At 39.9% G+C, this 14,223-nt stretch overlaps 1 protein-coding gene across 23 annotated transcripts in view; it reads left to right on the top strand.

Annotated features, from left to right (window-relative positions):
- SGIP1 (SH3 domain GRB2 like endophilin interacting protein 1) overlaps positions 1 to 14,223 on the top strand; it is a 235,964-nt gene that overhangs the window by 107,234 nt on the left and 114,507 nt on the right. For all 23 annotated transcript variants that reach the window (XM_021096515.1, XM_021096519.1, XM_021096517.1 and 20 more), the window contains 2 exons: positions 3,451 to 3,505; positions 4,783 to 4,958. In XM_021096515.1, the coding sequence (XP_020952174.1) occupies positions 3,451 to 3,505; positions 4,783 to 4,958 (231 nt within the window). The remainder of the gene's footprint in view (positions 1 to 3,450; positions 3,506 to 4,782; positions 4,959 to 14,223) is intronic.

The following is a 14,223-nucleotide window of genomic DNA, read 5'->3' as shown; positions in this document are numbered from 1 at the left end:
TTATTTCAAAGCAGCTTTGAATACTGGGTCAAGGCAATTCATACCTGAGCCTTGGTTTCATATTGTCCTCGTCCATTCAGGCTGCTCTAACAAAAATACCAAAAATTGAATGGTGTATAACAACACCTATTTATTTCTAACAGTTCTAGAGCCTGGGAAGTCCAAGATCATGGTATCAGCAGATTCACTGTCTGCTTGAGTGACCCCTTTCTGGTTCATAGAAGGCACCTGCAGCTGTAACCTCCCTGGGGTCTCTTTTAGAAGGGCACTGATCCCAGTCATGAGGGCTCCTCCCTCAAGACCAAATCATTCCGTCTCCTAATGCTTTCACCTTGGGGTTCGGATTTCAATATATAAATTGGGGGGCGGGGAAATACAAACATCGAGGCCATAGCCATCCATGATCATTATTATAGCCTCATAGTGCAGATTTTTCCCAGATCTAATGGTAATCGTCTATTGCTTCCCAAGGAGTAAAGATGAATCCCAGCTGAGACTTAAACTCTCATAATTCCCCCATAAACCAGTTAACATCCTCACCACATGCTTCATCAACCACAACAGGATGGACACAATTGCTCTTAGATTTCTAATCATATAAGACATGTAGACCCTATTCACAGCAAAAATCATTTCTTTTTCATAGTAAGTGCCCACATTCACAATCCCTACAAAATGTGTTTGTACTGATACCTTCGGTAACAGTTTGGCCCAACCTCCCCTTTTATAAAAGTTAAGCCTGATGGTAAAGCTTTTGCATATTTGTTAATAATAAAACTTTCGTTTTTATAATAAATAATAGTATCATTTATAATATTAAATGCTACTGAATTCTTACCACCTTAAATGATAAATACTATGTTCTAGAGAAAAATGCTCAGAAAAGTTAAATTCTTCATACCACCTGTACCCTCTGAAAAATGTCATTCTATCAACCTCATTACCTGATCCTCTCTCATATCTGTTTCCCAGGATTTAGATCTTTTTGATATTTTTAGCAATTCAATTCCCTAGAATCTATGATAACCCCTATGCTAACCTACATTTAATTGTTCACACATAATGTTATAAGGGAAGTTACTAACAATATTAAGAAAGGGGAGTTCTCATCATGGCTCAGCGGAAATGAATCTGACTAGCATGCATGAGGATGCAGGTTCAATCCCTGGCCTCGCCCAGTGGCTTAAGGATACAGCATTGCTGTGGCTGTTGCTGTGTCTGGCAGCTACAGCTCTGATTCAACCCCTAGCCTAGGAACCTCCATATGCCACAGTTGTGGCCCTAAAAAGACAATAAATAAATAAATGTATTAATAAATAAATCTATTAAGAAGGGTGATTTCTTTTTTCAAAATTGACCCTTTTTCACCTGAAAAATACTTGTATTTTGTAGAATTCTTTAATCCACAGGAATGGGATACACTAAGCACATAAGAAGCATGATAATTACAAAACAAAATTACACATCAAGTACTTCATGGCACCCCATCTAAACCCTAAACCCATGTGTTTCAATGAAGTAGAACTTTCCTCAAATTTGCTTCGTCCTAAAAGCTAATCAGGTCATATAGGAATTCTGGTTGTAATTATACATTAGACTCCACTGTCTTTAAGAAATAAGAAAGATTTTATTCTTAATAGATTATATCATCGTGGTTTTGACAGGGAAGGGGTAAGAGCAAGGAAGGCCTATGGAAGGATGTGGCCTTCTGGCAAAGTCCTGAAGTTGAAGTAAGGCTTAGCTGACTGCACATTTGAGGAAAGAGACTTCAGGGCAGAGAGAAGGACATTCATGAGGACCCTGAAATGGGAAAGAGCTTGCAACAATCAAATCATAAACATTACGATGGAAGGAAGGCCTTGGGAGCATCGGAGACCTGAGGCTAGAGAGCAGGGCTGGAGCCAGGTCAGGCAGGGTCTTCCAGGCTATACAGTGGTGCTGGGCTTTTCTAAGTGCAGGGAGAAGCCAGGGACAGGATTTTAACAGGAAGGTGTCCTCAATACATTTGCATTTTTTAAAAAAGTAACTGACTACTAATGAAAGACAAGAGGAAAATGCTCAAGAAAAGGCAGCTTTTCCATGGCGTTCAGGCCTTACCTCTCTCCAAGGTCACAGCACATCTATTGCTTCGGGGACTCCAAAATCTCTCTCTCTTTCTCTCTCCAGATCTGTCCTGTTTACTTCCAAGCCTATAACTTCAACTTCAAGAGCATTGCCCTTAAACTCAGCACCCTCTTTTTTTCTCAGGCATAGAGGTAGTCTCAAAATACCTGGGGTCAAGACCCAGGTCTGCCATTTGCTGGGTGTGTTTCCTTGAGAAATAGCATCTAATTCCTCTTAGTTTCCTCCTTGGTGAGTGGGATAGTTCTTTTCACATAGGACTGTCATGAAGTGTTAGTGAAATAAAGCATGGGTCCCAGTACTCACCATAGAATGGTAACTAAAAGATCACACTCATTCCGATTCTTTATCTTTCCTGTCTTTTTCCTAAAAATGTAGGTTGCCTGCTGTTGGAATCAGTTCAGCCAGGGATCCTCCCAGGATTTGAGAGCAGAAATCTTTGAGTCTTCTTCAACCTTCCCTCTCTGTTACTAAGAACAGACGGGGAAGGTTCCAAATGTCCTGGGTTCATCCCTTTTCACCACCACCAACTTGGTCCTTCGTAGCACTTCTTACCCAAATTGACGCAAGGGTCTTGAATTTGTTTTCCTTCCTCCCATGTCCTCTGTCCCCAGTCTAACCTGAAGCATCTTCCAGCATCTTAAGCGTCTGCTTTCAGCATCTCCTACCCTCATTGAGAAGCTGCAGTAGCCATATCAGGTCTAGACTCTCCTCCCAGCAGATTGGCCCCCCATGGTCTGATTTTCCACGGTCTCCCACCACATGGCTTCCTGTCCAGTCCTGTCATCTTCACTGTCTCCCGCTGGACCCACACTGTCCATCTCCACTGTCCCTTACCCCACAGGAACCATGCTGTTCATTCCTGCCTCAGTATCTCGGTATAGTTTCTTCCTCACCACTGACCCACCTCTCTCCTCTGCATCCTCCCAAAAGGCACATGCAGATGCCCTAATTCTTCCAAACCTCACGAATATCCTTTCCTTTCCAGCTCCTATCCCTGATGTTTTGTGCTTTGCATTTTGGGGAACTTCTGCCTAGCAAAATACAGACAAAAGATCATTTGCATTTGGTACATGCCCCCTCCTCGACTTATAGGAAATGCATGATAAATTCTCTTTGAACGTTTTCTTTCATTGACTGTTGATTCCTAGATTATTTTCCCCATAGGAAGCCTCTCTAAATATCCCTGAGTAAATATCTAAACACATTGCTCAGTATTTACCTCCAAATAAGAGGCAAGTCTTAAGTATAAGGCTCTTGGAGGAAAATGAATGATTCCTTTATCATTGTCAGGATAATAATTGTTTAATGTGCACTTGTATTTTATAGAACTCACCTGAGCTGGATGAAGAAGGCTACAGCATCAGACCTGAGGAACCCGGCTATATCCTTTCTTTCTTTCTTTTTTTCTCTTTTTAGGGCCAAGCCCATGGCATAAGGAAGTTCCCAGGCTAAGGGTCAAATCCGAGCTGCAGCTACCAGCCTACACCACAGCCAAAGCAACATGGGATTCGAGCCAAGTTTTCGACCTGCACCAGAGCTCACGGGCAACACCAGATCCTTAACCCACTGAGCGGGACCAGGGATCGAACCCGAGTCCTCATGGATACTAGACAGGTTCATTACCACTGAGCCACAATGGGAACTTCCTTTATTTTTTTAATTTTCATTTTCTCTCAGAAAATGGTGTGATAAATTAGGTTTGCAAAGGTGCTGAAACCCAAGCTTTTTGAGTCATGTTGTCCTAGTATTAGAGAGGAATAAACAGCACAGAGAACAGCCTGATCACTAATAAGCGACACTTTGCCTTGATCTAGTCATAGAAGAGAGAGAGAGGAGAGAAAAAGAACAATTGTGCTGGAAAAGTAATTGCGCAGCTTGTGGGTGCTAGGTTGTCTTGCTAAAACTTGATATGACAGTGCCACTCATGGTGGCTGGAAAATGGCTCTGACTTGTGTCTTCCCCAAAGTCACCTCTGGTCAGAGCAGGTCACACTCTGAAGCACTTAAAACTCCTCATCCATGGTCCATAGAGTGGCCTTCTTCTCTTATGACAAGAGGAAGTTCCTGTGGATGTGTCACTCTGAGTGCTGAATGTGACACAAATGGTCAGCTGCAGCAAAAATGTATTCCTTGGAGTTCCCATTGTGGTGCAGTGATTAACGAATCCGACTAGGAACCATGAGGTTGCAGGTTCGATCCCTGGCCTTGCTCAGTGGGTTAAGGATCCGGCGTTGCCGTGAGCTGTGGTGTAGGTCGCAGACTCGGCTTGGATCCCTCGTTGCTGTGGCTCTGGCGTAGGCCAGTGGCTACAGCTCCAATTAGACCCCTAACCTGGGAACCTCCATATGCCCCAGAAGAGGCCCTTTTTCTAGGCAAAAAGACAAAAAGACAAAAAAAAAAAAAAAAAAAAAGAAAAAAAAGAAAAAGTATTCCTTTGTAACCATCGCTCTTTGAAATTCACCATCCTTAATGATGCTCCAAGGAAAGGTGAATACATTTTAACCCTTCCCTGCCTTCTTCTTTTATTTTTGTTTGTTTTACTTTGATTTTCTGCCATCTAAGTACACCCCTGCTGCCTCTATGTTTAGTCACCCTTACCTTAGACTCATCATTGCCTCCCCATAGACAAAAGAGTTATGTATCTTTAACTGTGTTCTACCTACCAAAGGAAAGCACTTTTATTCCTCAAGCGAGTCGGAAGAGGAAGAAGAATCGCACAAGAAGTTTAATATCAAGATTAAGCCATTGCAATCTAAAGACATTCTTAAGAACGCTGCAACTGTAGATGAACTGAAGGCCTCAATAGGCAACATTGCACTTTCTCCATCACCGGTGGTGAGTGGTTTTTTTATTTCACGCCTTGCTGAGCTTGGAGAGACAGCCATATTCCACCCATACATGTTAAGTAGATCAGAAATTCCTTAAACCGAAGGCTGCATATGGTCACCGTTTTATGAATTCTGTAAACCTGAAACAGGTCATTCTAGCTATGCAAAGCTGTGCTCATTTTATATTACAGTTCTTGTGCTTTTCAAAGAAGTGCTAAAAGTGCCTGGGACTGCATTTCTTTTTGACTTATTTTCCTGCAAACATTATTCAAAGAAGAAAAAGATAAAGCTTTTCCAGACTTCTGAAGCAATTAAAAACAATATGAAGTTTACATATTTACTAACAGCAATTTTTAAAAACATATCTTATGTCCTCTTTTATGACACATAAAAAACTCATGGAAAGAAAACAAAGGAAATTGCTTTTTTTAGAAAAAAATTTTTCATTGCTAGTGCTTCAAAAGAGAAATACTAATCTAATGTCATAGATCATAGTCTAAAATGGTATTAAAACTCACAATCTACCTTAAATTTTACTATCAATTTGTCTTAAGTACTCTCATCACCCTCTCAAATATAGGTATGCCTTATTTATGTTAATCAAGTTGGTATTTTTCTACAATTCGCGCTTCCTCCCCCAATTCTCATCTACTACATTTCTCCAGTTGCTGAATTCTGAGTTCCAGCACGTGTTTTCTCTGTGCTGTTTGATAAGTGCTGCAATTGTTTTCTAAAAATAGCTGTGAAGCGCAAAGGACGGCTCTTGTCCCAGCAGCTATTATTATGTTCTGGGCTTCTCAGCATCTTCTTTAGAGAGACTCGATCTCCCTTCAGTGTTTCTCGGGATTGAGGTAGTTAATAAATGCTGAACCATTTTTTGAAGATGCTTCTGGAAATATCTCAACTGACCTTTCTAAAGAAGTTGTCATCACTTGTATTTTGAATAAGCATTTGCCTACCTGAGGTGAATAAAGTCAATAATGACACCTTCTTTATCACTCAGTAAAGAGTCAACTAACATGATTGCTAATTGAAATCAACCACAGCAAATATATTTCTGGTGACTTTTCATGGTATACTCACTGCCCATCTTAAGATGTCTTCTTGCAAAGGAAGGCATGACATAGTGTTAGTTTTCTTTCCCTTCTGCAATGGAGGGTACAGATTTTAAATTCATATATTGGTCTGTAACAGGGATGGTGTCTAGTAATAGGGGCATTTCTAATGCACACACTTTCACTTTTCAGTAGACAGCTTTCAAATCATTTTTTGCGCTTACTAAATCATTTTTTATTAACAGTAAAAAGTTATTTAAGTGCCTGAAACCAATTTATATCCACTTCTCTATAGGGTGTAATAAACTTGGCATTTGGAAGCTACCTGGATAAGTGAAGAAGTTCATGGGGTTAAATGAACAAATTTATGGGAAAGAAAACTTACTAGACCCAACATTGTAAACTAACTATACTTCAGTAAAATTTTAAAAAGAGAAAGAAAACAGAAAAACTTACTAGAATGATCCCAGACACATGCTATTTATTTGCTGACAGTTAGTTGACCCTAGGAAAGAAGAAATTCTTTCTATCAAGAAGAATACATATGCCAAGTCATCTGGCAGCTATTCCTCCAACCCAGTACATTGCTGCAGTGCAGCAAGAAGAGTGGTTGTTACACTGAGCTCTTCCTAATACCTATTTCTTCAAATTTATTTTTATTGAAGTGTAGTTTATTTGCAATACCGTGTTAGTTTTTGGTGTAGAGCAGAGTTATTCAGATACATATATATATCTCCATTTTTTATATTCTTTTCCATTGTAGGTTCTTACAAGGTACTGGATGTAGTTCTCTGTGCTATACAGTAAATCCTTGTTTATCTTTTTTACATATGGTAGTGTGTATCTGTTCAAACACCTATTTTTAAAGTAATATATTAATATACTGTGGTTAAGACCGATTAAAAGATGGTAGGAAAACAGTGTGAAAACTAGATGGAGACACCCATAGGACATAATCCCAGAGTTATGCTGTTTCTGCAGACCAGCAGCACCACAAACCAAGGGACCCTGGGATCCCCCACAACCACCGCCCCTGAAATCCCAGCTCGTTCTTACTAATGTGAGAATCTGGCTCTGCCATAACTATGATTCCCAAATATTTATGACTTTTGACGTTTAGTGTAAAAAAATTTAGCTGTTATTGCTACTCTAGGTAAAAAGGCATGTGTTCACACCAACGTAAGTATAAAGAGAGATTGTAACTGAAAATATATTCTCGGCTTTAGAATCCCCGACCGTTTCAAGATAACCCGTGTGAACCTATATTGCACAAATGACATACCTAAAACTTTAGCTTCAGAACTGGATAAATAGAAATAACTTTCTGAAATTCAGCTAGTGCCATGGCAAATATGAGGAATTCTTTGTACACGTTAGATGTTTCCAACCAAACAATAAGATGTTCATACATCTATGCTTACTTCAGGTACAAAAAGATAAATAGGATGTATACCAGTTAATGATGTATCAGGATATTTCATTTAGGCTAAGGCTCTTATACTACAAAAGCAAACATCATTACACTAACAGAAGCAGAGAAATTTTCAAATGGTAAACTGTTTGAAACAATGGGTTGTGTTGAATTTCTGATTTCTATTTATTTTGAAGAATCTTAAGATAAAGTTTGGTTTTACTTGTAGTTTTCATTCATCTATGAGTATGTATCTATGAATTGTAATTTATTTGATATCTCATCATGAATTGAGTTTTATTTTATTTGGATAGATACCCTGTATATACTTCATGGTCAAAAGACTCAATAAATGAATGAAATGAATGAATGGATGCATGAATGAATGAATGAATCATACATATATCTATGTGTATGTACAATATAAACAAACCTTTCTGAAATGACTTCTCCCCAAAACATAGCTTCAGCAACATAGAAAATTAGGATTTAAATTGCTGGCAAAAATCCTGCCATATAAACAAACATAATTTCAGTCCAGATCTCACCTGGGCTCTGATTTTTATATGGAAATCAAATGTAGTATGGACCAGGGCAATGCATAACACCAAAAAAGAAGAGGGCAGGATGCAGAAGTCAACTCACATGCAAAAGATTACTTTCTATTCCTAAGTTGTAGTCTCCTAAAAAGATACCATGCTGATAAGGGTAAAGAAGAAAAATCATCCAGGTTTTAGTTGTTGATTTGGGATCTGTATAAATTAAAATAATGGCAGAGCTGCTTTAACGGACACCAAAATAGTAATAGCTTAAACAAAATAGGTGGTTTATTTGTATCCCACATAAGAGTCAGAGCTGGTAGGTAGTCCAGATGGGTAATAGAGTCTTGCTCCAGGAGTCATTCAAAACCCAAGAACTTTCTGTATTATTGCTACATCTTTTTGAGGGTGTGGCTGCCTTATCATCCTGAAACACCTCCATGTTCCAGCCTTGGGATGGACGAAAGAAAAATAAAAGGCAAGTGGTTTCCTTTAAGGGTTTAATTCAGACATTAAATACCTATCACTACCACCCAGATCCCATTGCCCATAATTTAGTCACATGACAATATTAGCCGGAAGGGAATCTGGAAAATGTAGTCTTTGGCTGGAAACATGTGTAATCAACTAAAATTCAGGGTTCTGCTACTAAAAGACGAAGGAGTGAGTGGATATTGGTCGATATTGACAGTTTCTATACCACCGTATCTTAAATAATCTCAGATTAATTGGGGGAGTCATTGGAATTAATTTGGGGAGTTATGGATTTTCCCTCCATCTATCTTAAAATTTTTCCCATAACCCATTGAAACTAGGAAGTTTCCTTTTAAAGATTTCCAGTCACTAATTTCAAAATACCAGTGATACTATGCTATGTGCTAACCAGCAGCACAGTGGAAAAACCAAAACCAAAAAAACCCCAGAAGTTTAGGTAAAATAGCAACTTATTTGATTACACAGATCCCTCCAACACTGTGTCTCACAAAGTTCAGTGCTTTTTGAGGAAAGCTGTTGAATTGTTGAAAGAAATTTATTAAACCCAAATGCTATCTCTGTATAACTTTTTCTCATGTTCGAGTTGTGCTCTTTGGAGGATAAAAAAGGACAGAGTTCCTTCATTGCTCATCAGGTTTTCCTTGAAGCATACTGACTCCAACTCCAAGCTTGGTGTGCAGGATGTTCATTAAGACAAGACCTTGGGCTCAACAGCTCAGGTTGGCGCAGGGTGGGCAGAGGGGGAGGTTAAACCTTTTTGCGTGTCTGACAACAGCCTAAGCTGGTACATGGGGAACTCTTGAGCTAGAATGATCCTTCAGTGCTGTCTTGAGCTTGGCTGAGATGAATAACCTTTGTAGGGCTGCATCAATCAGTGCTTCAATATGGGCAGGCTAAGAAGGGCCATGACCTTGGCCATGGTGGCTCTCTTGCAGCTGAGTCAGATTCTGAAGTGTTGACAGTTGAACGCTGTCTGCCAATAGTACTGCTAACAGCTGGTGCAAGAAACCCTTCTGAAGACAAAGCTACTCAGCACATTTTGACACCTAGGATTACCACCTTCTTTTCCAAGTGCTTTTCTGGCCATTGATTTAAGTAATTTTTTTTCTGGAATTATGGGCTTATAGGAGGCAGCCATATATTAATAGAAAAAGTAGGTTCCTAGACACCAGGTGCAAGTCTGCTGTTCTACCTGTGTAACCTTTAACTAAGTCTCATGCTTGTTCCAAGCTTATATTTCCTGTTCTGTAAAGTAAAGATAATAATGGTCCTAATGGAGTTTTTGTGCAGATTATTGTCAGTCTCTGGAGGATCAAATCTCCTTTGACTTTTTGTCCCCTGTGCTTAGCACAGTACATGGCACATATTAGGCACTCTGATATTTATTCAATAAATGAGTGAATGAAGAAAGCACACAAAAGCTCTGAGTAACAGTACCTGATACACAATTAGAACATTGCAATGGTTTATTTCTTTATTACTCGTTGTATTAGGGTTTTTCAAAGAAACAGAACTCATAGGATATATGTATGCATGTGTATAGGTAGATGAGAGAGAGAGATGATAGATGATATATAGATAAAAATTTTTATAAGAAATTGGCTCACATGATTATGGAGGCTAAGTCCCCCAGTGTATCGTTGGCAAACTGGAGACCCAGGAAATCTGGTGGTTTAATTCAATCTGAGTCTAGCCTGAGAACCAGAAGAGCTGATGGTGTAGGTCCCAGTCTGAGGGCAGAAGATGACATGAGTTGTCCCAGCCCAGTGAGGCAGAAAAAGGGGGTGAATTCTTCCTTCCTCCGCCTTGTTTTCCTTTCAGACCCTCAGTAGATTGGACGATGCACCTACACAGGGGAGGGCAATCTGCTTTACTGAGTTCACCAATTCAAATGCTAATCTCATCTGGAAACACCCTCACGACACACCCAGAAATAATGCTTAATCTGTGTACCTGAGAGCCAGTCAAGTTGACACATACAATTAACCTTCATACTAGTTTGTATGTATGTATGTATTTATCTATGTTTATATATATAGATACATATTTTAATCTAAATGTTGCTTCTTTAATGAGAGTCACAGCTTTACTTCCCCATGTCTTGTTTCCCACCCTGAAAAAGTTCTGTCTTTTCATGTCCTGGAGTATAACCTACCTGCATCTCAGGTCTTGAATTCAGTTAAAGAGGTTTGCGCCCTCTCTTGCCTATCTCAGACTTTACATTTTTTTTTCCTTTTTGGGCGCACCCATGGCACATAGAAGTTCCCAGGCTAGGGGTCGTATCAGAGCTACAGCTGCCGACCTGCACCACAGTTACAGCAACACCGGATCCTTTACCCACTGAGCAAGGCCAAGGATAGAACCTGCATCTTCATGGATATTAGTTGGGTTTGTAACCCGCTGAGCCAAACAGGAACTCCTAGATTTTAATTTTGAACCAAATCTGACCCACCTTTCAGAGGAACTACTTTTAAATCAATCTTTTTTCATTCTGGATATTTGTGATTGATATTTCTTTTTTTTTTTTTGAAGCTAAGTGTGTTTTTTTTTTCCCACTGTATAGCATGGGGACCAAGCTGCACATACATGTATACATACTTTTTTCCTCCCATTGTTGTGTTGCGATGTAAGTATCTAGACATAGTTCTCAATGCAGGATCTCATTGTAAATCCATTCCAAGAGCAATAGTTTGCATCTGTTAACCCCCGAGCTCCCAATCCCTCCCACTCCCTCCCTCTCCCTTCTCCCCTCTCCCCACCGGGCAGCCACAAGTCTGTTCTCCAAGTCTATGATTTTCTTCTCTGTGGAAACGTTCATTTGTGCCTTATATTAGATTCCAAATATAGGTGATATCATATGGTATTTGTCTTTCTCTTTCTTACTTATTTCATTCAGTATGAGTCTCTAGTTCCATCCATGTTGCTGCAAATGGCATTATGTCGTTCCTTTTTATGGCTGAGTAGTATTCCATTGTGTATATATACTACATCTTCCTAATCCAATCATCTGTGTCTGTCGATGGACATTTGGGTTGTTTCCATGTCTTGGCTATTATGAATAGTGCTGCAATGAACGTGCGGGTGCATGTGCCTTAGTCTATTCAGCAAGAATTGCTGGGAAAACTGGACAGCTGCATGCAAAGCAATGAAATTAGAACACACCCTCACACCATGCACAAAAATAAACTCAAAATGGCTTAAAGACTTAAATATAAGACAAGACACCATCAAACTCCTGGAAGAGAATATAGGCAAAACATTCTCTGACATCAACCTCATGAATATTTTCTCAGGTCATTCTCCCAAGGCAACAGAAATAAGAGCAAAAATAAACCAATGGGACCTAATCAAACTGACAAGCTTTTGCACAGCAAAGGAAACCAAAAAGAAAACAAAAAGACAACTTATAGAATGGGAGAAAATAGTTTCAAATGATGCAATAGACAAAGGTTTAATCTCTAGAATATACGAGCAACTTATACAACTCAACACCAAAAAAGCCAACCACCCAATGGAAAAATGGGCAAAAGACCTGAATAGACCATTCTCCAAGGAAGATATACAGATGGCCAACAAGCACATGAAAAAATGCTCAACATCCCTGATTGTTAGAGAAATACAAATCAAAAATACCATGAGATACCACCTCACACCAGTCAGAATGGCCATCTTTAATAAGTCCCCAAATAACAAATGCAGAAGGGGGTACGGAAAAGAGGGAACCCTCCTGTACTATTGGTGGGACTGTAAGCTGGTGCAACCACTATGGAGAACAGTATGGAGATAGTTCTATGTATAGAAATCTATACATAGAACTACCATATGACCCAGCAGTCCCACTCTTGGGTATATATCTGGACAAAACTTTCCTTAAAAAAGACACATGATATTTCTTTAAACACAAATAGTAACTTCGTGCTTTACCGCTAAAGGAATCAGCATAGAGTGGGAAAGATGGAGTCTGATCATCCTGAACTCAGCCTCTTGTTAACAGTACTACTTATGCAAGTTTCCTAAACCTGTTTTGAGTCTCATGCCTAAAATGGAAACAAAGAACCTCTACCTTACATGGTAGTTGTTGGGATGTCCATTTCTTTCTGTGAATAAAATACAAAGCTCTTTCCCTTAAAGGAGGAGCTAGAAACAGAGATGAGATAAAGAGTTATGCTACTTACTTCTCTTGATGTCACACTCCTTACATCTTCCACGAAAGGTTTTGCTCTTAAAAAGTAAAAATGTCTCAGAGTTCTCATCGTGGCGCAGCAGAAACGAATCCAACTAGGAACCTTGAGGTTTCAGGTTCGATCCCTGGCCTTGCTCAGTGGGTTAAGGATCCGGCTTTGCCATGGGCTGTCGTGTAGGTCGCAGACTTGGCTCAGATCCCACGTTGCTGTGGCTCTGGTGTAGGCTGGCAGCTACAGCTCCGACTGGACCCCTAGCTTGGGAATCTCCATATGTTGTGGGTGAGGCCCTAGAAAGACAAAAAGAAAAAAAAGTAAAAATGTCTCAAAGGGGCTAAATAAAATAGCAGGTACAAGATTAGACCACAGAGAAATATACCTTTACAAAAACAACGAAATGTACATTCAACATATGCTTGAATACCTTTAATTTCCTTAATTTAAAATAATTTAAGGGAGGTGGAAACAGACACTTATTCCAGTGATGTCATGATTCCTCAAACAACTGGGCTTTGCTTTTTAGCTGGGTTTCTTTGCACAAGTTACAAAACCCGTGCCGTGGTTTTTTCAATGATAAGTGGAGATAACCTCCATACATAATTCACAGGGCTATTGTGAGGGTGAAATGAGTTAATATATAAAGCACTCATAACCAATACTACTTTTAGAGATTATTTTATTGTTATTGTTAGAATTACCTGCAGAGGAGTTCCTGTCATTGCTCAGCAGTTAACAAATCCGAATAGGAACCATGAGGTTGCGGGTTCGATCCCTGGCCTCGCTCAGTGGGTTAAGGATCCAGCGTTGCCGTGAGCTGTGGTGTAGGTCGCAGACGCAACTCAGATCCTGAGTTGTTGTAGCTCTGGCATAGGCTGGAGGCTACAGCTCTGATTTGACCCCTAGCCTGGGAACCTCCATATGCTGCAGGAGCGGCCCTAGAAAAGGCAAAAAGACAAAAAAAAAAAAAAAAATTTAGCTGCAGAGCCTAGGGCACATTTTTAAGAATATCATTAGTGGTGATAAATCAGGAAACCCAAATAGCCTGAAGCCATTAAAAGCCAAGACCAGTAGTTACTCTGAGTAGCCAACTGGGAAAATGTGTTAATAAAATAACTGGTTTTGGAGTTCCCGTCGTGGCGCAGTGGTTAACGAATCTGACTAGGAACCATGAGGTTGCGGATTCAGTCCCTGCCCTTGCTCAGTGGGTTAATGATCCAGCGTTGCCGTGAGCTGTGGTGTAGGTTGCAGACACGGCTCGGATCCCGCATTGCTGTGGCTCTGGCGTAGGCCGGTGGCTACAGCTCCGATTTGACCCCTAGCCTGGGAACCTCCATATGCCGCGGGAGCGGCCCAAGAAATGGCAAAAAGACCAAAAAAATAAATAAATAAATAAATAAATAAAAATAAAATAAAATAACTGGTTTTGCAATACCTGTAGATTGGTTTTGAAGGTAATTCCAGAAGCATTCCTAAATTTTTTTAACATCAAAATCCCCGGAATAAGTATGGGCTTCTTCAGGAGACTCTATGACAGGCTGGCATTCACAGTGCAGTCCTCTATCGTGCATCTCCACTGAGTTTATTTCATGGA

This window comes from Sus scrofa, chromosome 6, assembly GCF_000003025.6.
Source record: "Sus scrofa isolate TJ Tabasco breed Duroc chromosome 6, Sscrofa11.1, whole genome shotgun sequence".
In the NCBI taxonomy this organism is placed as follows: domain Eukaryota; kingdom Metazoa; phylum Chordata; class Mammalia; order Artiodactyla; family Suidae; genus Sus; species Sus scrofa.
This window is presented reverse-complemented; position numbering and strand designations above follow the sequence as displayed.